The 25,687-nt window shown below is 37.3% G+C and overlaps 1 protein-coding gene across 1 annotated transcript in view; it reads right to left on the minus strand.

Moving 5' to 3' along the window:
• LOC131165470 (DNA ligase 4) overlaps positions 1–25,687 on the minus strand; it is a 106,994-nt gene that overhangs the window by 4,015 nt on the left and 77,292 nt on the right. The window contains exons 15-25 of the mRNA XM_058123321.1: positions 22,693–22,776; positions 22,195–22,290; positions 22,038–22,086; positions 21,815–21,902; positions 9,482–9,682; positions 8,482–8,607; positions 8,230–8,329; positions 8,028–8,133; positions 7,683–7,813; positions 7,382–7,543; positions 1,749–1,904 (exon numbers count right to left, since the gene is read on the minus strand). Coding sequence (XP_057979304.1) covers positions 1,749–1,904; positions 7,382–7,543; positions 7,683–7,813; positions 8,028–8,133; positions 8,230–8,329; positions 8,482–8,607; positions 9,482–9,682; positions 21,815–21,902; positions 22,038–22,086; positions 22,195–22,290; positions 22,693–22,776 — 1,299 coding nt within the window. The remainder of the gene's footprint in view (positions 1–1,748; positions 1,905–7,381; positions 7,544–7,682; positions 7,814–8,027; positions 8,134–8,229; positions 8,330–8,481; positions 8,608–9,481; positions 9,683–21,814; positions 21,903–22,037; positions 22,087–22,194; positions 22,291–22,692; positions 22,777–25,687) is intronic.

Raw genomic sequence — 25,687 nt, forward strand, 5'->3', positions numbered from 1 at the left:
AGCATCTGCCTTCGCTGGGGGATCATCATATTCTAATAAGGTGCATAAAGATTGCACAAAAACATCCTTTCCATTATTTTAAAAATTTTGAGAAAGCAGATTAAACGCAATCTTCAACACTTCCTTAATAGTATGTCTTATTAAGGCTTGATATACATTTTTGGTCCACAACTTAACAGCTTAAACTTTTAGGTAATGTAGTAATCTATAAATGATATCAGAGCCATGGTTTCTAGGAGGTTTTGGGTTCTAAACTTGTTACCTGCATTTAATTTTTAGTTGTTGGTAGTTATCTTATTCCTTTTAATGAGAACTGTTTATCGTTTTCTGCATGCAGGGGAGTGTTAAGGATTGATACACTTTGTTGGTCCACAACCTAAGAGCTTAATCATAATGTGCTTATCTAATATGTCTTTCAAAATATTTGGTTGAGGGAAGGAGGGGAAGATTGTCCAGACATCTCTATTTTTGCTACAGTCTAGTTGGTTGGAATGGAATTCTAAATCATGAAAGGGTGACATCCTCAGTTTTGATATGGAGGGTGTTTTTTATGGCTTCACTCCCAAGCTCTGGTTGTTTAGAAGATTTATGAGAATGATATCCTCAGTTTTGGGAGAAATTTTTACTCTTTTTTTTTTTTTCGTTTTAATTCTTCTGACTTCACTCTAGAGCACTGCATTTAGGTTGTTTAGAGGACAGAAACATTGAGAAACACAAAGTGGTTGGAAGGCTTTGCACTAGCAATTTTTTGTTTTTCTCTCGTTTCTTTCCTTCATTCTGCAGGAGGATTCCTTATCCTCCAATTTCAGTACAGTTCTATCCTCATCAAAAATCTTCCAATGTACAAAAAACTCTGCAAAAATTTAATATTTGTTGAATAACATTGCCATTAGTAATTTTGAGGTTTCTGTGCTATATTTCCTTCTCTGGATACCCTATCATTCAATTTGAGTACAGTTCTTTAAAAATCTTCTGCTATCTTAAAAATGATTCACAAAATTTTAATATTTGTGGAATAATGCTGACCAATCTTTCTCCTTTCACAAAGAAAGACATATCCCATATGCAAAAATGACCTCCTAAATCTCCATATATATCCAATGCAAAATTGAAATATAAAAAATATTTTATATCAGACTAAGTCTTCAAACGAACATTTCAGCAACTAAAATTTTCAGTGCCATATTCATATGCAAAATGATTCTAACAAAAATGTATGTGTGTGCATGTACGTTTCACACAACACACACTCTTACACATGTACTTGCTTCATGTGTTTGTGTGCATAATTATACTCATGGTATTAAATGATTGTGGTCTTACAAATAGTAATTAGCTATTTTCAGTCCAGTGTTGCTTCATGTTTTAATGGGACTACAGGTTCTACTGTTGTATTGATTACTGTATGAAAAAAAAAAAAAAAGTTCTTACTGTACAATCTCTGAATAAATTAACAAGCATTCCAGCATAGCATGCATTATCGGATAACGTTAAAATTTCTGTGTCCATAACGAATGAATGCTTTTACAGAGGCATATTGGCCATAATTATGATTCAAATAGATTTGTGAAAATACCAATGAATGGTAAATTCAAATATTTTCACATTTTCAGTTTCCAAATCCGCTAAAAAAAATGTTCAAAATAAAACTCTTCCAGAACTTTGATGGTGAGAAATTTACTGCAAAACCAAAAAAAAAATAATTATGTATTTGTGTGTAATTGAGTGAAGGGCATGTTCATACAAACCATTCTTTGATAATAGACTTCTCTAAGTCCTTTGGCTTCAGACTATAAGTTTCCTCTTGCAACTTCTGCTCCTTCTCCAAGCTGTCTACCAACCATTGTGACCCTACAACGTGCAACCTTTTGCTGCACAATAGAGGTTGCTCTGCCGCAGAAAAGCTGTACAAAGAGGAACAGAAAATGTAAAAATTACATTATAAACTTTACCTTACAAAGAATCCAGTTCTTAACTAACAGTAATCACAACTCCAATGGAAACGTGGATGATGGAAAAATGAAGGGACGGGAAGAGGACAGAATCATAGAAACACATGCAATGTAGATTGCCTCAGCTGGCTTGTTGGCAAAGTTTCTGATGGCAACTATAGACCTGGTTCGAGTCCTACCTTCATCAAGGATGGCTAGGTTTTAATTTGTATCAAGAATGGATATTGATGAAACAATAAAAGGATAAAAAAAACACAACCTTAAAGGATGATGGAGTTCTCTGTTTTTGAAGCTGCAGATCTTTAAGGTAGAGTTGTAATTTTATATTTATTTGGAGGTAGAATTGTCATGCCTGACAGGGAAAAATTAGTGACAACTACCCCACCATTTGCAAGACAACCCCTTTAGAGTCTGTGCCACCCTTTCAAATTCCATCACCTTCTAAACCAGGTGGTCCCATGTGCCCGCCAAAGACTTCCAGGCAGCATCCCTTCAAACCACCACTATCAAAGTCACCCTCAAGCCAGAAGAGAATCAGTGGAGGACCATCACCTGGATCACCAGCAGCATTCACGCCCCATGAGCTGGCAACACAACTCAGCAACCTTTTCTGTGCTGATTTCGCCCATCCAGAAGAAATTAAATGTTTCATGCAATATTTTGTCATAATAATATTGTGAGGTACTAGACTAATCTACTTCATAACATTTTGACTTGTATTGCTAAATATTGGAATGCTACTGAATTTTGTGGTGAAATTTAGTCCTGCGAGCAGCCAATCTCTGATCTAATTGCAGTATTTCATCAGATATTTTTTTTTTCTAATATACATACACACACACACAAGATTAACTTCAGAAATTGAGGAATGTTTGCAGGATGTTCAAAATTTCTGCAAAAAACTGGGGAAGAACGTTTTCATGAAGGCTTTATTTAAACCCACCTTGTATAATTGGTAAAACAAGTTGAAGTTAAGTGCTATCTATAAACCTCTAGCTTAAGGGGGAGATATAAAGAGTATTTATGTCCCTTTCTTCTTTTTACTATAAATGCAAGAAGGGCTGATACGGAGATGTGCATCTTTCACTAGGTCTAACCACTATTTATCATTCTCCACTCTGATTCTCTGTGCTCCCCCACCTCCTCCCAATTAGACTTTCAGGTTCAAACTTGGTTCCGTGGTTTGACCTAAGGTATGCCGGCATAATAAGATTAGAGTCATTAGGAACTGACCTAAGCCCAGGACCATTTCTAAGGATTTTAACTTTCACTTCATGGCCACTTTCTATAGGCAATTCATCAAATATTTTGACACTATTATTGTTCCCATCACCGATTGCCTTACGAAATGGGAGTTTCATTGGAACCCTTCAACTACAAGTAAGCTTGGAAAGACTAAATCCTTGTACTAGGCATCCAAACTTCAGTAAATTCATTGACCACCTTGCTATTGTGATATTTGAGTTCACACAAAAGCAGTGCTAAGAATGTCAAGTTGGGTAAAGTTCCTTAATGAGTGACCTCTGTTCTCAAACATTGTTATGGTTTTGGGACAGTATCTGTTAGATTACCACTTTACCATAAAGTTTTAGCTGTTAGGTTATGAGACAACAATGTAATCAAACTTTAGCCCTCCCCCACACATGCAGCCCAATAGCACATAGAGAGAAAAACAATTGGTAACTCCTATTGCATGGAATATAAGAATTTGCAAACATCATAGAATAAACGCGGACAACAAGACTAGAACCCATGACCTCAAGGCGACTTGGCTCTAATGCCATGTAACATTACCACTTCACCTAAAAGCTTACGTGATGTAGGACAAGAAGCAAGACTTTAGGAAGATCCATATTGGAGACTACTTAAGAAGAATTTTATTGAGAGTTGTTGCGTTTAATTAGAAGTTTATTATGTGTTTAGTTAATTAGTGTAGTATTATATGTATTTTGGGGTCTAGTTTGTAATATTTGTGTAATGTTGGGGCATGTTTGTAATGTAATTTAGTTTAAGGGGTTTATGTGTAATTTCGTGTGTTTAGAGGCTCTCGTATAAATAATGTGTGAAAGCCATGATGTAGGAGTTGTTGATGAATTTGAATTGAATTGAACGTGAGTTCCCCCTTGGTATCTCTTCTATCCTCCCTTCCACCTCCTTCCACTCTTCTAATTTCTCCATGGCTGCAGAACCTTGATGTTGCCCCTGCATCATTTGGTATCAGAGCCCAACTTTGATCTCCATTCTTCCACTTCAATCCCTTCCATCGTCCCCTTCTCTCTTCTCTTCTGCGCCACTCTTCTATCTCTCTTCTTTTCTTCTTCTAATTTTCTCTACTAATTCTCTCAATTCTCCCTATTTCTGATTTCTTCTCTTCTTCTCCTCGCTTCTCTGTCCCTAATCTCCTGTTCTGTCCCTCTTCTTCTTCTTCTTCTTCTTCTTCTGTCTAGTCAGGTCCACAGACCAATTATTCAACAGTTAAAAAAGAAATTTTATCCATCGTTTTATGCATACAAAAATTTCAAAGTGATTTATTTAACAAAGAATTTTTATTAAGAATTGATTGCAAAAGTGCCAAAGATATTTTAGAAAAGGATGTAAAAAATTTAGTTCCAAAACAAATCTCTACCAGATGGCAGGCTATCCTCTCTATTTTTGATTTTGAAATGGAATTTATCAAAGGATCTTCAAATTCAATACCAGATTTCTTAACAAGAGATTTCCTTTAGGGGTAAAATGGCTAGATGGCAGAAAGCTAGTGACTATTACTCAAAAGAAGCCACTTCCTCAAAAGCCGCCAAACCGTCAGAAGTTATTCCTACCTATAACAGATATTCACCCCTCATAAGACCACCTCTTACTCAAACTCCCTCTTACAGAGAAGTTATGGAAGGCCGGGTTCCCTCACCACAACGGTCACCTTCTCAAAATTTTTCAAAAGGTTACTTTATCAAAAATTCATTCGAAGATCGGTTTCCTATTGAACATGAATGGGAAGCACCTTCTCCCTTCAAAGTTATTAAAAAGAGATTCGTTCAAAGTTGTCACTTTGACACTCCTGATACCTTGAAGGATAGAATTTTTTATGAATTAATTTTAGTAGAAACAAACTCTGTTATCATAGATCATACCTATAATATTCAGGATGCTTCAAAAATAAACTTTTCAAAAATCAAAATTGTGAAGATCATTTCTCCTTCTGAATGGGGTCATCACTCACGAGTTCCAAAGAATTTTAAAGGAGTTTTTGTTCCTCAAAAGTATGATTACCTTGATTACATGCGAACCTAGTTTTACGCCATGTATGTTAGAAACTTTACTCATTCCTGGTTCATCCACTTTGATCAGAAAATTATCAAAAGTTTTCCTAAATGGTTCTTCACCTGGTTCGGATTCTTTGGTCCAAATCCTGAAATCTTCCCATAAGCCATTCAAAAGGATTTTGAATTATTTCAAAAGAATTTTAAGTTCCCGCCCGGTTATACAGAAGATTCTTCAAGCCTTTTATTTTTCTATTCAATTTTCATGATTACGTGGATCTCTTGCTGGGACTATATATTGTAGTTCCTCTAGAAGAAAGTTCGTTCCTATACTTCAAAACTTTACGAAGAATTTTCAAAGTTAGATGGGACAAATTCACCATGCCTGAAGGTACAGTAAGGGCCTGGTTAGTTCAGTCTCTTACTCCAGAAGCTCCAACAGCAAAGAATAAGAAGAAGGTTTATGAAGAAGATGACACTATGTCCACGATGTCTTCAAGAAGATCAAAATCCTCTGCAAAAGAAAAATTACTCAAGATGATTGCTCAACTTGAATCAGATGACTCTGATTCATCAAAAGATCAAGATTCGCCCAAGGTCGTTGAGTTCAATTACCTCGGGTTAGACATTGATGCTTGGTACAAATTTATTGAAAAAGATCACGAGGAAGTTTCCTCGAAGAAGCCTATTACAAGAAAGTGACTTCTCGCCAGAATTATCAAAAGAAGACGGACCACTTTACTCATTTGTCAAAAGTTGCGGCCACTTTATTAAAAGCTTATTCCAATTGTCCCCTTTATTCAAAAGTGTTTGAAGACTTTTTACACCTACCTACCATTTGGGGTCAGGATTGTATATTTTATTACTTCTTGTTGTGTCTTTTCTTTTCATTTAAGTCAAGGTGGTGGGTCTCCACACAAATGCAGCCGTCCATGTGTTGTCACCTTTACTTAAAGTCTTTTGTTTTTTGTGTCGGCTCGCCTGTCTTGTAAGAACTCCGTGATGACTTAGTGGTCGATGGGGCCCAAGGAGCACCCGCACTAACTTATCTCGGATTCCAAATTGTTTGAAGTCCAAGCCATTGAGTCTATAAATAAGAAAGTTTATTTCAGTTGGAACTCGCACCAATTCAAGGATTCTCTAGAGAGGATCTAAGACGCCTTGAGCTCCACCTGAATTTTCTCTTCTCCCTCTTCTCTCTATCTTTCGTCCTTAGGAATTTCTGTCATGTAAATAAAGATTATCAAAATTAATCAAGTAAGTTTTACTTCTTATCTTTACAGTTTTATCAAAGTGCATGTTCATAAGTATGTTCTGTAGTTGCGTCTTTAAGACAATCTTCTACATCAGAAATAACAATCTCAAAAATCACTGCAAAGTGATTTATAACCCCAAAAAGCAAAATAACAATCTCAAAAATAAATTAAAAAAAAAATATATATATATGATTTAGTTATGGCCACAATTTTTTTTTTTTTATCATAGTTCAAAGTATTCCAAACAACCAAGCAAGTTTTTTTTTTCTCTTTTTTTTTGGGTCAGACACATTAATCACTGTTACAATGCAGCAAAAGGTTGTTACAGAAACATCAATGAATCTTGGTATAACCCAAATCAGCAAGCCTTCCAACAAAACAATTCATATCATGTGCAATTTGAAATTGAAGGATGCCACTGCAATGTATTTTATTTAATTTAATTCCTCTAAATCATTCCTTTTATAACCTGCTATCACATTTTTAACATCACAACATATCATGCTGCAGAAATGTGCTGCTGTCATTTTCCATTGAAGAATGAAGTAAATGAATTAGTAAAGCACCATTCTTTTTTTTTCCTGGTTGGTACAATGAAAAATATGCCCCCCATGTGCAGAATAAGGAGATGTGTATGCTAAGCTGGCAGTTTGATACTATGAGGGGTGGCAGGGGGATAATAGTAAGATCAAATCCCAAATTAGAACTGCCCAACCTCACGATTGATAGGGCCCTTGAAGGACCACGTATCAAATATGGAACTCCTAAAAACCATTAGTTCTTCCCAAGTAACTCCACATAAGTAATCTCCTGTTGCAGTAAATGTGTTTGACTGGTTCACATGACCGGGGACCACTAGGTTATTGAACAAACATCCATTAATATGCAATAGAACATATGATGAACCATATTTTACCTTCTAAATAGAGATTCAAAGTCAACGTCAAAACCAGGTACTGAAAAGACTACTAAATGAGTAGCATGAAAAATATTGTCACTGATTTTTCCACCACGCATGGTGACTTCAAGCTTCATTCTCTTCATTGAAAATTCCAATGGAACTTCCCAATCAAAATTTCTATGACAAGAAAAGTTAAGTGATAAGAAAGCAATAAGCAACCTTTTGAAAACGATCATATACTCCATACTTTGATAATTTTATTCCAAAATACATTTAAAAATAATAATAATAATAATTATTATAAACAGCTTCTTACAAATACATAGCTGTGGGATGGAAGTAAATGCAGCAATCAAGAAAGCAAGACCATTTTCCCTTTGGACGATGCTTTTTCTTATAATAGTCAACCATTCTGGAATCTTCTAATCTTCTTATGTTGCTCAACAGCTGAAAGGAAAATGAATAAACATCAACCGTATTTGCTTGAAAAGCTTCATTTCTTGCCATCTCTGCTAGTTTTGATATGAGGCATACTAAGAAAAATAATTGCTGTGTTTTTAGAATTTTCTTTTTCTATCCTTGTTATTTTCTGCATATATCAGTCCATGCATCAAAGTTCAAATGTTTGACAATAATTACAAATGTTCCTTCATAAGGATACCTGTTTAATGTCAGCAACGTCAAGATCCCAGAAGTAAGAATCAGAAAACTCATCAACCTCTTCTTGCAATTTTTTCTTTGAAGTATCAGAAAGGAAAAGGAAGTACCTTCAAGAGAGAACAGCATCACATTATCAACAAAATATGCAGAAACTAGAAGTAGCTAATTAAAGTTGAATGCAGGTTTCAGATTGCGTAACTAACTTCGGCTGTAGATGGAGAAGCTTCTTTTGCAAACAACAATCCAATACCCAAGAGTAATGAATAACATCCCCATGAAGCTTTGCAGCTTTATATTTGAGACCTACAAAATTTCCTTTTTTTCATTTAATCTACTCGGCAAGAGATGTTGAAAACCAAGCAATTAGAGAGGGAGTTTTTTCTTTTTTTTTTTGGGGGGGGGGCGGAGGGGGGGAACAAACACAGAGAGAGAGAGAGAGAGAGAGAGAGAGAGACCTTTACTTTCAGCTGCAACACAGTGAGTAACTGAACCGTTCAAATTCATGGAGAAAGCGCCCCCATTCTCAACCACCATTTTGTGCAAGAAATCAAGGGAATGAGTAGGAGGCACATTAGCGAAGTCTATAACAGTCAAGGAAGATTTGGTAACGTAACATCACAAGGACTTAGCAAGTCAGAATGCCAAAACCAGGACCAAATAAAATAGAACATTGCATTCCTCAATGCATCCACATACCAGCATGTTGTAAACAATCAAGGAGAATTTAAACACCATTAGATAATAGTAAAAATAGCATAATAAATAATTAAACGTTAAAATAAATAATCTTTTATATTTCTATTATAACGTATGAGGAATCAAAATGGCATGGTAGTTGAAATGATAGATGCATATCCATTGAATATAAAAAAAAATGACAAATTGCTTAAAATATGACAATTTCTTCCTCTTTTTCTTAGTTGGGGTTTTCCAAACAATTTCACCCCATTCAGATTCACACCCCTCAGACTGCCATGAACTGATATCTCAAATCAGAATTTGGTTTTTCTTTAACATTTTAAAAAAACCAAAGCCTTCCTGATATATGCAATTTGAGTGCACTGTTAAGCAATGTGAAAATAATGCAATTTATCGTGTATGCAGTTTCCTCCACAACGATGATAGTGTCAAAATCCAAATGAAATCTACCAATTTTTACGTCAAATAAGCTAGAACATTTCTTTTTTCCTCAATACAAATTAACACCATCAATTTTCTACATCAAAGAAGTGAGATTGTCTCAAATTTTATTTTATTACAAACCACAAATAGTTGGAATCAAGACTTAGAAGTTGTCTTTCTATTATCTTATTGAATAGAATATCGGATCAATTAAAAAATTCTAAACCCAACAAACCCAAGTTGTACTAGGCTAAGAACTCAGCTGATCAGAGGCTCTTGTTCTTTTGTCTCATATACTGTGAAAAACCAAACAGGTTAACAAAAATAGGATACAAAACACCATGTCAGAAAATATTAAAGTCTCCCCCTTGATGCCAGAAACATCAGTATGGATGAAATGAGAAGGAACAGAAAGATCTTTTTTCTCTCCCTTCCTAGAGGATGTCATGCGCTTTGGTTTACTTTCTTGCAGGCTTCCGTGATTTATCCCCCTTTGTGTGGTACCATTGCTTGAATGCACCAATTCTACAAAAGCTGTAATAAATAAAATAAAATCAATGAAACAAAAATTTAAAATGAGAAATGATATTTTAGGCCCACTGAACCAGCTCATGCTGTAATAAATAAAAGAAATGATGATCAATCCTACTGGAAAAAAAAAAAAAAGGCATAAAAGGGATATTTTATGCTTTATGGATGTGTGTGGCTTTTGCAGTTCTGTGGGGTTTCTGATTGAAAGAAATGCTTGTATACATATGCAAAAAAGGCTGGACAAATCTTTGTTGTGGGAGAAGATTTCATTATTTGGCCTCACTTTGGTGTACTTCTACTGGTTGTTTTAAAAGAGTGAGGTTTGCGGATATCGAATGAGATTGGTTGACTTTGTGTGTCTGATTGTTTTGAGTTTTGTTTTATTTTCATTTTCACTTTTTTCTTTCTTCTGTTTTGGGGGATTTCTTGTTCTCCTTCTTGTACATTCTTCTTTCTCTAATAAAGTCATCTTCTTTTGCTATCAAAAATCGTATTGAAAATACAAAATTAGAAATACAACAGTCCGTACATAAGATTGTAAAAGCACTTGCACACATTTGTATACTTAAAAGATTAGAAATATAAAGGTGGGCTTTATATTGTTAATGACTATTTTAGTCTTTTAGCATCATTAGCGTGTTAATGTAATGTTAATAAGTGAGTGACAGTGAGGGTATTATGGTAATTAGAATGTATTTGATATATACTCTAAATAGAGGAAGAAACCTATTGTTGTGTTAGGTCTTTCATTTTACCAAAACTCTGAACATGTTATCAGAGAATAGCCAAAAACAGAACCTTCTGTACTGTCTATAATCCTCTAAAGCAGGTCAGAGACCATCCCAGATGCCCCCACATGCTGGCCAACTACAAGCAGTCCCAACCCCATGTGCCGCTGCATGAGAGTTTCCAACCACTGATTTTTCGATCTGGTTACTTCCATAGACCATAATATCCAGCTATTGGGCATGCGTTTTGTTCAAGTATCCAATCTTTTTCGATCATGCACTCATGGCAATCCATTAGTTATTATTTGGTGTCCATGAAGACCATTGGAGAGTCTTGGAGCAGTGGCAATGTTCATAAGTTGGCTTTGCTAGGCTATGGCAGTTTTATATCAGTTTTTTGTTCGCCTTGTTCATGGTTGTTCTAGTTATTTTAATTGGTCCTCTTGTTTGACAATGGTCTAGTTTGCGAGTGTTGGGATGGAGTCTATGAATCCCCAAAACATGTTTCCTTCATTGCTAAAACAGATTACAACTGAAAAGTTGGATGGAAAGAATTATGTTCAGTGGTCTAAGGCTGTCGGGGTTTATTTAACAAGATTAGGAAAATTTGACCACTTGTTCCAATCTGGGCCTTCTAATACAAAAAGAAAAGAAGTATGGATTCAGGAAGATGCTTTGATTGTTTACCTTTTGTGGAACTCGAGGTAACCCCAAATTTCATAGATGTGCATGCATCTCGACACATGCAAGGAGTTTTGGAATTATGCCAAGCTTATGTACTCTAGTAACATTACACGCGTTGAATGATTTATCCTGGAGTACTTTGAGTTACAACAGGGATATAAGAGTGTTACAGAGTATTTTGGAGAGATGAAACATATTCCTTGGGAGCTTAACATCGTGCAACCTATAACTACTTGTTCATGATATGCAGAAGCAAGGGGAGTAGATGACAGTTTTCTACGTTCTAGCAGGTTTAAAACCTGAGTTTGAGAGGGTCCGGTCCTAGATACTTGGCAGTGCAGTTTTCCCATCATTTACTGATGTTTATTCTCGTGTCTTTCATGCTACCTCGAGCGCACATTCTCCTGCTCTTGTATCTGGCTCTGAGAGGTCAGCCTTTCCCAAGAAGGGTGGTTCTAGTTTACAACCAAGCAACCGCAGTAGTTATCAAGGTGGATTGAACGGCCAAGGAGGAAGAGATGGAGGAGGTAGAGGCACTCCTCGCAAGTGCGCTCATTGTGGACAGGTGGTCATACTATTAAGTAGTGTTGGATCTGTATGGTAAACCTTCGTGTGTCGCCAACATATCCACCATCGACTCCACACCTTTATAGCCAAGTTGAGAGCAAAGTACAATATTTATGTTAGAGGAAGAGTATTCCAAGTTCTAGCAGTATTAAGCATTACAAGAAGCTTCTCTTCCCATTTTATCCCTCGCCAAAGCAGGTAACCCCACAGCTTGCCTGTCATCCAGTCCTTCTTGCCATAGTCCTTGAGCCATAGACTTTGTTGTCACTGATCATATCACAAGTATATATAATGTCTTCTCCACTCTCCAGTATCCTGAAAACTTACCTTGAGTTATTCTTGCTGATGCATCTACCAATGTTGTTAAGAAACTTGGGACTGTAAATACTACTCCCTATATTTCTCTTCCTTCCAATTTGTGTGTTCCCAATTTTCCTTTCAATATCACATCAATTAGCAAGATTACCAAATCCGTGAATTGTTCATTAACATTCTTCCCTAATTTTGTGGTCACTTAGGATTTGAAGATGATTGGCGGAGGGCGTGAGCTGGTGCACATCATCACTTTGAGGCACTATCTCCTTCTATAGCTTGCATTGTTGTTGACACACCTCTCCAAATTCATTGTCACCTTAATCATCCTTACTTGGAAAAATTTGAAACTTCAAGTTCCTAATTTGAGTACTGCACCTATCTTGACTACAGTCTTGTTAGTTGGGAAAGCATCATCAAGTCCCTTTTGCTTCCCAAGTCAATAAAGGGGCCGCAAGCCCTTTCATTTAGTCCATTCTAATGTTTTGGGATCCTAGTTGAGTAGCTTCCAAGTTAGGTTTCAGATACTTTGTAACATTTGTGGATGATTATTCAAGAATAACTGGGCTCTAATTAATAATAGACCGTTTTGCGTTCTTTCATGTATTTAGTGCTTTTAAAAAAAAACATAAAGACTCAATTTAGTTTTCCAGCTCAAATTCTTTGGAGTGATAATGCTAAAGAGTATTTTAGTACTCAATTCACAACTTATATGACACAATTTGGTATTGTTCATCTATAATCCTATGCCCACACTCCACAACAAAATGGGATTGCAAAGAGGAAAAATGGACATGTCCTTGAAATTACTCGTACCTTATTTTATCAAACGTATCTACCTAAAGTTTTTTGGAATGATGTTGTGCTTACTACTTGTTATCTTATCAACAAGATGTTCTCCTCCATTCCTAGTGGTAAAATTCCTACTTCGTTATCTTTCCTAATTCATCTCTACTCTCTCTACCTCCTCGTATATTCGGGTGTTTGTCCTTTGTTCATTACCAAACTCTTGGGGTGGATAAGTTGGATCCTCATACTATAAAATGTTTCTTTCTGGGTCGTGCGCTCAAAAGGTATATTGTTGTTATAGTCCTACTCCGCATTGCTTCTTTGTTTCTGTCGATACTACCTTCTTTAAGTCTACAACATACTACACTTAGTCCCAAAATGATTCTAATTCTAGTTTTTTGTCCTACCCAATCATCGACCTACGTCTATATGTAGTTTGAATCCCTCTCATTATCTTGATCATCTTAATTTGCAGGTGCATTCACAACGATGGCTCCAAGGAAGAGAGTCCCCTATAGCTTCTACTACCACGCCTTTGGTTTCCTCTTTTGATGATCATAGTTCCTAAGATGTTGGTCCTCCCATTGCTTTCCGGAGAGGTGTACACAACATCACTCTCCAACTTTGTTTTCCATGACTTCTTATGACCCTCCTAATTGTTTTGTTACTACTTTACCATATGTTGCCCTTCCTAAATCTGTTTTTGAAGCCTTAGCCCACTTTGGGTGGAGAAATGCAATGGTGTAAGAGATGAATGCTTTACGAGACAATGATACTTGGGAATTGGTGTCTCTTCCTCCTAACAAATATGTGGTTGGTTGTCACTGAGTATATACTATGAAAGTCAATCCCGATACTTCTGTGTCTTGTCTGAAGGCACATCTTGTTGCCAAAGGGTATACTCAAGTGCATGGTTCAGATTATTTCGACACCTTTTCCCCGGTTGCAAAAGTTACTTCAGTACATCTGTTCATCTCATTGGTCCCTACTTGTCATTTGCCTCTATATCAATTTGATGTGAAGAATCCCTTATTACATGGTGATCTTGAGAAGAAGGTCTATCTCGAGCAACCACCTAGGTTTTTCAATTAGGGGGAGTCAAGCCTAGTGTGTCAACTCAAAAAAGCATTATATGGTTTAAAACAGTCTCCCAAAGAATGGTTTGATCAGATTCAGTGCTTGAGTACTTGAGTTTGGAATTTGATGAGTGCAATGGATAACTCTATCTTTTATCATCATACTTCATTGGGTAGATCTCGTACATCAAGGACCATTGAAACACTTCTTGGGTATAAAAGTACCCAAATCTCGTACCAAAACTGTTTGTCACAAAAGCAGTATATTCGTGATCTTTTGGTTGAGACGAGGTTGTTGGGATTCAAACCAGTTGATACATTGATGGATCCTAGATCCTAATAGCAAGTTAGTTCCTGATATGGAAGATATGTTGCCTAACCTAGGATGATACCGAAGACCTGTTGGAAATTTGAATTATCTCACAGTCATTCGGCTGGATATATCTTTTGCAACAATTATTATGAGTCCATTTTTGGTGGAATCTCTAAGAACAAGCCATTGGGACGTAGTAATTAGCATCTTGAGATATCTCGAAGGTACACTTGGGCGAGGTCCCTTATAACGAAATCAAGGTCACACTTATATTCAAGGATATACTAATGCAAATTGGGCCAAATCACCTTCAAACAGAAGATCCACAACTGGGTACTATATCTTTGTTGGTGGCAAGTTAGTTTCCTGGAAGTGTAAGAAACAAAATGTAGTGGCCAGGTCATGTGCTGAGTCAGAATATAGAGCAATGTCTCACACTACATGTGAGCTTGTTGGTTGAAAAACAAGTTGGAAGAATCGCATAGAAAGCCACCTCAAATGAGATCAAGTTGTTCCTAGGAGTGAAGCTACCTGCTAAGGGGCCATACTGGATGGCACCTCTAGAGCTAGCATAACTAAGAAAGTAACTTGATGATTTGTTGGAAGCGGAATATATTCATCCTTCCAAAGCACCGTTCGGAGCACCGGTTTTGTTTCATAGGAAACATGATGGAAACATGCGGATGTGTAGACTACCGCGCACTCAACAAGGTGACAATGTGCAACAACTATCTAATTCCGTTGATTGGCAATCTATTGGATCAGCTGAGTCATGCAAAGTACTTCACCAAACTTTACTTGAGGCCAAGCTACAATCAAGTGAGAATAGCTAACAGGGGTGAACCGAAGACGACTTGTGTGACACGGTATGGGGCATATGAGTTCGTCGTGATGCCATTCAAGTTGACGAATGCGCACGCGACATTCTGCGACTCCTAGGAACAACTCAATCTCGTGCTAGTGCTAGCATGTGAGGGTTATGTGAGGTAGCCACGTCATGTGCTAAATCAAAGTATAGCGCAATGGCTCACATTGATTTCCTAGTGTCAAAATGACAATTGCATAGAAAGCTCTTTAGGGGTGGGTGAGTGTTCATCAACTTGTAAAACTCACTAGTCATTTTAAACATGTTTAGCCACTAGCCTCCCTCACTAGACACACATTGCTAACGAAGGTGTTGATTAATGAATTATATTGCTTTCAATGTTTACCATTTGCGTGTCACTGCTTTCATGAATTTCTTAATGCTTCTGCTTACATTCCTTTCAATGACAATGAAAGTACTATGTTGGTAAATTGTGGGGAACGTTTGGCTAGCTAGTTAAACAAGAATGCTTTAGCTAGCACCGCACGGCCCTTCACAATAGTGTAAATTTCTCGGCCAGTGACACTTAGTATCAGAGCCTAATTAACTGCTACATGAATTCAATTTCCTTCATTCTCGGACTAGTAAAGCTTTGGTAAGCGACCCTGTTGACCAATGCCAAGAGAATTGGTGTGCTAGAAGCACATGCTGAGACGTCAACCAATAACATGGCATTAAAGATGGCCTAACTTACTGAATGTGTTGATGCATTGGAGGGGTCACAAAGACAGCAACAAACTCCTATGGTGGAATTGTCAGAGAACCTTCACCATGTTCATGAGACCTTGCAAGCTCAAATAATTTATATGACTGCGAAGGTGAAAGTGATGGTTCTTCCTATGGGAACTCTAATACTCCGGAGTCTACCAAGACCAAGGTACCAGAACCCAGGACATATAGGGGTGTCCGCGATGCCAAGGAGTTAGAGAACTTGTTTGACATGGAGTAGTACTTTTGCACTATGAGCACGAACTCAGAATAGGTGAAAGTAAATACTATCACTATGTACTTGGTTGGTGACGCTAAACTATGGTGGTGTACCAAGTACAATGACATTCAGAATAGACGTTGTGTTATTGATTATTGGGTAGACTTCAAAAGAGAACTCAAGGCCCAATTCTTTCTTAAGAACGTCAAGTACAATGCTAGAAAAAAGCTGAGAGACCTCAAGCATACTGGGTCAATCAAATACCATGTGAAACAATTTTCTGCGCTTAAGTTGGATATACAGGACATGCCAGAGAAGGGCAAGTTGTTCTATTTTCTTGAGGGATTGAAACCGTGGGCAAGAACAGAACTTCATAGACAGTTTATAACTTGTCTACCACACAAGCTATCGCAGAACGCTTGACTGACCACACTGGAAATAATTCTACTTCATCCAAAGACAGTGACGTACGTGGAAATAGTTAAATTTCTTTCAAGAAGGGCAAACCCAAAAGTGGGGTAGCCAACAATAAGGCATTAACTTAAAAGGAAGCTTCGTTGTCTCAAGCATCCGACACACCCAATAGTGAGGGTAAGATTTCATACTTCTTATGGCGACCCTCACAGAGTTGTTGAATGCCCTAACAAGTCCTCACTTAATGCCTTACAAGCTTCCATCGTGGAGTAGCTACTCAAAGATGATGAGGAAGAGGAGAGGATACCACAAGGTTGGGTGCAACGAGTTAGCGAACACATCGGAAAGGAAAGCAAAAGAACCTAAAGTTACACGAGCAAAAGGGTTGATGTTTGTGGACTTGAGGATCAATGGGAAGAGCACTCATGCTATGGTAGATACCTTGTTCCACAGGCTGAAGCAAGGAAACTGAACTTGTTCTTGGAGAAAGATTCAAGATGCATAAAAGCAATGAACTCTGAAGCCTAACCCACTCTGGGAGTAGCCAAGCAAATCATTTTGAAGCTTGGGTAGTGGGCAAGAAATGCAAATTTCACAACAGCGTTGTTAGATGACTTCCAAGTCATTTTGGGAATGGAGTTCCTAAGGGAGACTAAGTCAGTGTCGATGTCTTTTGTTGGTTACCATAGTCTAATAGGAGATCACCCTTGCATGGTGTAAGTCATTGCAAAGAAATGTGACAATGAGAAGTTCCTTTCTACCATGCAACTCAAGAAAGGATTAAGAAGGGGTGAACAAACATATCTAGTCACTATGGTGGTAGATGAAGAAGTAAGCCAAGAGCTGGTGCCTAGGACCATCCAAGTTGTGTTGGATGAGTACAAGGAGGTGATGTCAGACAAGCTACCTCACAACTTGCCTCCACATGAGGTGTGGAGTATGAGATCGAGTTGTTCCCAAGAGTGAACCCACCTGTAAAAAGCATGGACTTATATTTCCACGAAATTGTCAAAATTTCCGTTGAAATTTCCAATTTCCGTCACCCTCGAAATCAAAATGGCAGCTGATTTCCGTCTTGCATAATTTACATTGAAATATCAACGAATCATCCGAAATTTATCGAAATCTCGAAATTTTAGCGAAATTTGTTGAAATTTTAACTAAACAATGAAATTTCATCAGAATTCAAATGAGAGATTTAGAAGTGAAGTGAAATTTCTCTCTTAATTTATTTTATTTGTTTTACCGAAACAAACCATTCATAACTAAATTATCATTATTTGAATAATAAATAATATTTAAATAATTTATGAATTTCATTTGTATTAACTGAATATGTTTAATGTACATTATCTTACAAATATGTTTGATACACATAATATTTTACAACTTTTCCACCTCATACAAAACAAAGATGTATTTAATTTATAATATATTAGTCTTAAAACTTATACTATTATGTTTGTTAACTATTTCTAAAGTTTCACAAAGAATTCCATGTTTTACTACTAATTTCCGTTATTTTTTTAAATCGAAATCGAAATTGACATTGAAATCAAAATTTTCGTCAAAATTTCCGTAATTTTGGAGCTTCAAAATTCAATTCGAATTCGAAATTTAAGACCTTGGCTAAGGGGTCATATTAGATGGTGCCTACAGAGCTAACAGAGCTAAGAAAGCAACTTGATGATCTGTTAAAAGCGGGATATATTCGTCCTTCCAAAGCACCATTCAGAGCGCCAGTATAAGCATGATGGGAGCATGCAAATGTGTGTAGACTACCATGAGCTCACCAAGGTGACAGTGCGCAACAATTATCCTATTTCGATGATTGCTAATCTGTTTCATTAGCTAAGTCATGCAAAGTACTTCAACAAACTTGACTTTAAGGTCAAGCTACTATCAAAAGAGAATAGCTTATGGGGATGAATCGAAGACGATTTGTGTGACATGGTGTGGGGCATATGAGTTCTTGTTGATGCCATTCGGAGTTGGCAAATGTTCCTGCGACATTTTGTACCTTGATGAACCAGGCATCTTGTGAGTACCTCGACAAGTTTATCATGATGTACTTGGAAGATATTGTTGTATATAGTTCCACTCTAGAGGAACATAAAGAGCATCTATGGAAGGTGTTCGACAAATTGAAGGAGAACAATCTATATGTGAAGAAGGACCAGTTCTCTTTCGCTCAACGGATCATAAAATTCCTTGGTCACGTGATTGAACAAGGTCAAATTAGGATGGACTTGGAGAAGGTAAAATCTATTCAAGAATGGAAGATCCCAATGACAGTGAAGGAGCTTCCTTCCTTTCTTGATCTTGCCAACTATTACAAGAAGTTCGTAGAGGGGTACTCGAGAAGAACTACTTCTTTAATGGAACTGTTGAAGAACAGTCAGAGGAGCAACTGGACAGAGAAGTGTCAGGGAACCTTTGATGACTTGAAGGATGCCATAATGAGAGATTCGGTACTTGCTCTTTCAGACACCATGAAACCCTTCAATGTACACACAGATGCATTGAACGATGCCCTGGGAGGAGTATTGTTATAGGAGGGACATCCTATTGCATACGAGAGCCAAAAGCTTAGTGAAGCGGAACGAAATACACAGCTCAAGAGAAGGATATGCTAGCAGTGATCCATTGTCTCTGCATGCAGTGACATTACCTACTTGGGTCAAGGTTTGGGGTGAAAATGGATAACTGAGGTGTTAGCCACTTATTCACACAGCCAAAGTTGTCCCCAAAGCAAGGTTGATGACAAAAATTCTTGGCAAAATTTGACTTCTCACTTAAGCACAAGGCGGGGCGGATGAAGCAAGTTGCAAATGCACGGAGTAGGAAGGCTAAGCTCACGGCCTTACAAATGGTAACACACTTGACGTTAAGTACCATTACTACAACACTGCAAGAGCGCATTAAGGAGAACCTAGCCAAAGGTCCAATTGTGCAGAACCTCATGAAGCTAACAGATGAAAGCAAAGCACGTCAGTTTTGGATGGAAGACGGATCACCGATGACCCATGGTAGCCAAATTTTTGAGCCATAAATTGGAGTTTTGAGGAAAACACTATTAAGAGAGTGTTATGACACCATGTGGGTCGGACATCCAAGATGGCAATGCACTTTGGCATGACAGAAGCAAAGGTGTCATTGGCTGCACATGCATGATGATGTGGTTGATTACACCTAAAGTTTCTCACCTGCCAAGAAGACAAGGTGGAGCGGAAGAAGATTGTAGGACTGCTAGAGCCCCTATCAGTACAAACCAGACTATGGGAGAGTGTCCAACTAAACTTCATCACCAACCTGCCCAGAGTGGGAGATGCATAGTCTATACTTGTGGTTATAGAAAGGTTTTCAAAGTACAATACCTTTATACCTGCACCGAAGTACTGTACGGCGGAAAAGACGACACAACTGCTCTTCAAGCATATCGTGAAGTATCGGGGTGTTCACTAAGATATCATCAATGACCAAGATTCAATTCAATAGCAACTTTTGGACAAAATTTTTCAAAATCCTTAGTTCACAGCTAGACATCTCTTCAAATTATCATCCACAAACATACGAACATATGGAAAAATTCAATGGGCTACTAGAAGAGTACTTGTGTCATTTCATCAACGCCAATCAGAAGAATTGGGTGCAACTACTTGATGTGGCTCAATTTTGTTTCAATGCCTAAAAGAGCTCAACAACCAACAAGAGTCCTTTCAAGCTTGTTACAGGACAGCAGCCGTTGTTACCTCACACAATGGACAAGTTGTACAAAGGAAAAAGTCCCAAAGCGTACATCTTCACCAAAGTCCAAATCCAAATAATGGATACAGAATGCAAGGATTTCCCAAGCCTTGGTGGAGAAAGCTCAAAGCAGATGAAGAAGTAGGTAGATCAGGGGAGAAGGCCGCAGCGCTTCAACAAGGGTGACTTGGTACTTGATAAGCTCAATTCTGAACAGATCAGATCACCACGAGGTCAAGATAGGAGACTACTCCGTAAATATGAAGGACCAGTCACCATCTTGGCCAAAGTTGGGAAGGGTTCTTACAAGATTGACCCTCCGACTTGGATGAAAGTGCATCCTGTGTTTCACATCAGCTACCTCAAGTCGTTCAACACTGACACCAATGATCCAAGCAGAAGTCAGTCAACCAGAGTAGAAGTGAAGACAGTGCAACCTAATAGACAAGAAGTTGAAGTCATCCTTGCAAACAAAGTTCAAATCCTCAAGAAAGATGAGGCAAGAGTTCTTAGTGAAGTGCGAAGGCCTTGGCGACAAAGAAATCAATTTTCTACAGAAGAGATGCAACCTTTCGAGGACAAAGTTGAAGAGTAACTAGGATCAAAATGTACGAGGACGTTGATTGCATAAGTGGCAGAGCATCACGAGCCAAGCTTGGTCAGGACATTATGTTTTCCTATGCCCGCTTGTCTCGTGTGCTTGGGATGGGTTACCATCATCTAAATACTAGTGTATATTTATTTTTCAAAGACATTTTTTCCCTAGGCTAAAAATGGGAGTATGACTCCTCAGACATATTGATGTTTCCTAGTGCCACATGGAAAATTGCATAGAAAACTCTCTAGGAGAGGGTGAGTATTCATCAACTTGTAAAACTCACTACTCATTGTAAATGTGTTTAGCCTACTAGCCTCCCTTAATAGACACACATTGTTAACGGAAGTGTTGATTAATGAATTACGTTGCTTTTAATGTTTACTGCTTGCGATCCATTGCTGTCATGAATTGCTTAATCTTCCTCTTACATTCCTTTCAATGACAATGAAAGTGGTCTGTTGGTAACTTGTGGTAAAAGTTTGGCTGGAGAATGCTTTAGCTAGCACCGCACGGCCCTCACAAAAGTGTGAAATACCCGACCCATGACACCAGGTCATGTGTTAAGTCAAAGTATAAAGCAATGGCTCATACCATATGTGACCTTGTTTGGTTGAAAAAAAATGTTGGAAGAATTTGATTTTCCACATTCTTAGTCTATGGAGTTGATGTGTGATAATCCAGTTGCTCTTTTATATTGCCTCCAACTTGGTCTTCCATGAGCAAAAAAAATACACTGAAGTTGATTGCCACTTTGTCCAAGAGAAGCTTGTGCAAAAGCTCATTATGTGGTATGCAGCTTGATGATTTGTTTACCAAAGCTTTGGAGGTGCTCGTGTTACATTTATTTGTAACAAGCTAGGAGCATATGATACCTATGCTCCCGCTTGAGGGGGAGTGTCAATAGTTATTTTAGTCTTTTAGTATCTTTAGAGTGTAAGCATAAGTTAATAACTGAGAGTCAGTATGGACATTATGTCCATTGGAACATGTTTGATATGTATTATAAATAGAGGGAGAAACCTATCATTGTGCACTCTTTTGTTTTACCAAAAATCTCAACATATACAAACTTGGTTAACTTAAGGAAGCATTAGATCACATTTTCTGCTCTTACATTGAACATCAAGGCATTCATGCCAATGCTTGTCATATCTCACCCTATCAATGCGCGGAAATCGCAAACTATATGGTGCGGAAAATACCTAAAAGAATGAACAGATAACAATTATGATGAAGACATTAAACAACTATTGAATGCAAATTTTCCCCATAAAAGATATTATTTTTTCCAGCTATCAAATATATACACAATCAAATGTAATGTTTGTGGGCCATACCTCAGACCTTATTGTACGAATGTCGCTGGTAATTGAAAGTACTATTGACCTTCTCAAAATTAGAGAGAAAAAAAATCAGCAGCAAAACTGATGACAGGGAAAAAAAAAAAAAAGAAAGAAAGAAAAGAAAGGAACATGTCTTGCATGACCAAATTACTTATCAGGGCTGTCAATCCAAACATCTGGTCTCTCCTTTGAATTATTTGTTACTTGATAAAAACTCGGTGGTGCTTTCTTTGGGTAATCATATTTCCTGGAAAAATAGAGCATGCGATTTTGATTCAATTGCAGATAAACATCAATGAAAACAGGAAATGAATGACCTTTAAAAGCTTCCCATGATTGATGCAGTTTGGCAATGCAGGGTATAGGCCCACAAAAATGGGGTGATTTGACCATTGCCCACTAACTGGCCTAATATATCAATCCTAGATGTTAAATCCATTGTTTACAACTTGAATCAAGCAGATAAATCTTAAACAAGTCCAACCCCAAAAGAAAAAGTTCACCAATGGGACAGATTGGGGTCCAAGCAGAATATATTGGAGAGGTTTCAGTTAATTCTATTGCCAATTAATGCATGTATTGAGCATGTTCACTTGAAACATTGGGTTAGCAGCTGCCATGTTCCACCATTAAATTACATACGAAGTACCTGAAGTAAGGCTTCAATTTAGTTACAACAACATCAAGCTCCTCATCAGACAGTCCAGAACCCACTCTGCAGAAGGAAATAAACCTAAAACAAAATGATAAGAAGATAATTATTAGTTGAATCATTCAAGACTTCAGCAAATCCATAAGACAATTTACGCAGTGGTTATGATTTAGGTTCTGCAACAAATCAAGGTGAAATGCTGGAAATCATGCTGACAAAGAAACACATTGGAAAGTGTTGTTTCTATATCAGTCCCCCCCCCCCCCCCCCCCCCCCCCCCCCCCCATCTCTCTCTTTCGAAATCTAGTACCAAAATAATAGAAACAGGTATGCCTTGGGTTCATGTTTAAGTCAAACATAGGCATAAATTAAACTTCAAAATTGAAACCAATTAAGATGGCTCAGCCCAAATCTAAACCCATCAACCCACTTTCATTTTTTTTAATACAAAGAAACTGCTAAAAATGATGCAAATATTATTATGAGTGAAATTAAATAAGGAAAATAAAATTAAAATTAGTAAATGTTGATAATGGGTTTATTTCTGTTATAACTATGACATGAACCCTTATATTTATTCGATATCATTTCAACTTTGCGTGAGAAAGCAAGAAACTACCAATTGTAGTCAGACCTAAAAGCATAAATGTGGTTCAACACAAAAATGCACTTTAGGTCATCACAAACTCAATAAAATATATATAAATATCACATAGAAAAAATAAGCTAAATGACAATATGGACTACATCTTTCATCCTCTTACAAAAATCATGGTTTAATCATTATTTCCAAATGCTCTCAAAGTGGGGAGCCAAATGTTCATCTCCTCCTACATGGTTCATTTTCTTTGTGAATTAGCATTTGGGGAGCACTGGGTTTGCTTGTCCACCCCAGTGGGTTTCTTTCTTCAGAAGTTTATGGGGTTTTAGCAGGCCCAATGAGGTGAACGTTCTTTGGAACACTGACTTTTATGGTTGTTTGGAGTATTTAGTAGGCTTGCAGCGTTAAGAGTTTTTGAAGGGCAAGTGACTCCTTGCTTAGTTTCTATTTTTGGCGACAATTGGCACTCAGAAAATGGCGCTTTTGGGTTAATTTCTTCAGTGGATATGTAGAGGGATTGGCAAACATTGACATATTAGAGTTTTCTTTTCTTTTTTCTTATTATTTCAATTTTGGATAATTCAGGACGATTACTGTACACTCTTTCTTCTTTCTTTATTAATAATTTTTTGTCTATCAAAATAAATTAACCCATAATGCCTTACAAATTATCAGTAAAATGGTTTTTATCACCAACATTAATCACATTGTGGCTGCATATCCCCGACCTATTTTATGTGTGCTTGGACTGTCAAAACTTTCTTGAAAAATTACTTTTGTATTAAATAGACTTTAAACATCAAAAGAAGGCAGTTAGAGAATCTTTTCTGATTTTTGAAGAAAACATGATGCAGCATTCAAACAAGAGCTTTCACTTTTCTAATTTGTATTTTAGTTTCTTTTCCTTTATTTCTATTAGGGTCGTATTTTGAAGAGTTTAGGGTATATTATTTAGGAAGCAAGACTTAAGGGTATTATTAATGGAACTACTACTCTAGTTTATTTAGGTTTCCTAAACTAGTTTTCCTTTAGCTTCCTTATCTTCCAAGCATGGTAACCTATAAAGGCCTCCAATGTATTGGTTTCATTCAGGCTTGAATTGGGAATTAAAGGTGTCAGGCATTCGTCCAGCATCTATCCACCTACCATTTTATTTGTTCATTATTATTGGAAGCCTGACTGATGCTTTTCTAATAGTTAACAGCATAACAAAATTTTGGCAATAACGCATCACATATAGGGAATGCCATTAAAGGCAAAGTATTAAAAATTTTTAAGTTTCAGGTAGCAACTCCTGTACCTGCTGTAACATTGCACATAATTACACAATTGAATTTGTGCAACTGCGTAATTATTCTATTTTATCTTCTTACAAAAAAGTTTAAAAAGTCAATAAATTTCGTATTGAATAGAGAATTTTGTTAAGCAAGGGGCTGTCATACATTGAAAACGCATCCCATTTTTACACACTAATTTTCAATATTACACAAAATGATGAATACGGCATCTACTGTGCCCTATTAATAACATTTCTTGTGTTTTAATTTCCTGTGTAATACATAACCATTCAACTAAGCATCAGTCTGTAGAAATCCTAAGTGTCTTAGAGTGATTTAGGGGATATTTATGTAGAGAATTGTCTATTATTTAGAGAGATTATTTTAGGAGATTGATCCATCTTTAGGATACCCGATTGTATTATAAGTATCATGTATCGGCTTGTACAAATTATGCATTCAAGAAATATAGAAATGCTATTTTGATTTCATGGTATCAGAGCTAGGGTTTCAATAATCCTAGTTAACGATGGCAGAATGAGCCGTCAACAGCAGAGGGTCAAGCACCTCTGAAGCTCTCGACGGCAAGACTGAAGCCACCTCCACCTTGAATTTGAATGGTCCAAACAGCTCATCCTTCCCACTCTTGGTGCAGAGACTGAACGGAAAGAATTTCCGTGAATGGGCTCAGTCAATCAAACTCGTGATTGACGGCAAAGGAAAGTTAGGCTACCTTACTAGCGAGAAGAAGAAACCCGTCTCAACCGACGCTGCAGCTCTGCAAAAGTGGAATTCGGAGAACTCCAAGGTGACTGCGTGGCTGGTGAACTCCATGAAACCTTCAATCAGCAAGACCTATCTGTTCCTACCATCAGCGAAAGACTTCTGGGATGCAGTTCGAAAGACATACTCAAACGTTGAAAGCTACTCTCAAATCTTTGAGATCAAAACTCGGCTATGGCAGATACGGCAAAGAGAAATAAAAGTCAAAGACTACTATATGGAGATGACAAATCTCTAGCAAGAACTCGACCTGACCATTGAGGAAGAATGGGAATGCCCTGGAGACAGTGCTCGATATAAGAAAAGACTCGAGAATGAATGAGTCGTTGAA

Source organism: Malania oleifera, chromosome 10 (assembly GCF_029873635.1).
Source record: "Malania oleifera isolate guangnan ecotype guangnan chromosome 10, ASM2987363v1, whole genome shotgun sequence".
NCBI classification, from domain to species: Eukaryota; Viridiplantae; Streptophyta; class Magnoliopsida; order Santalales; family Ximeniaceae; genus Malania; species Malania oleifera.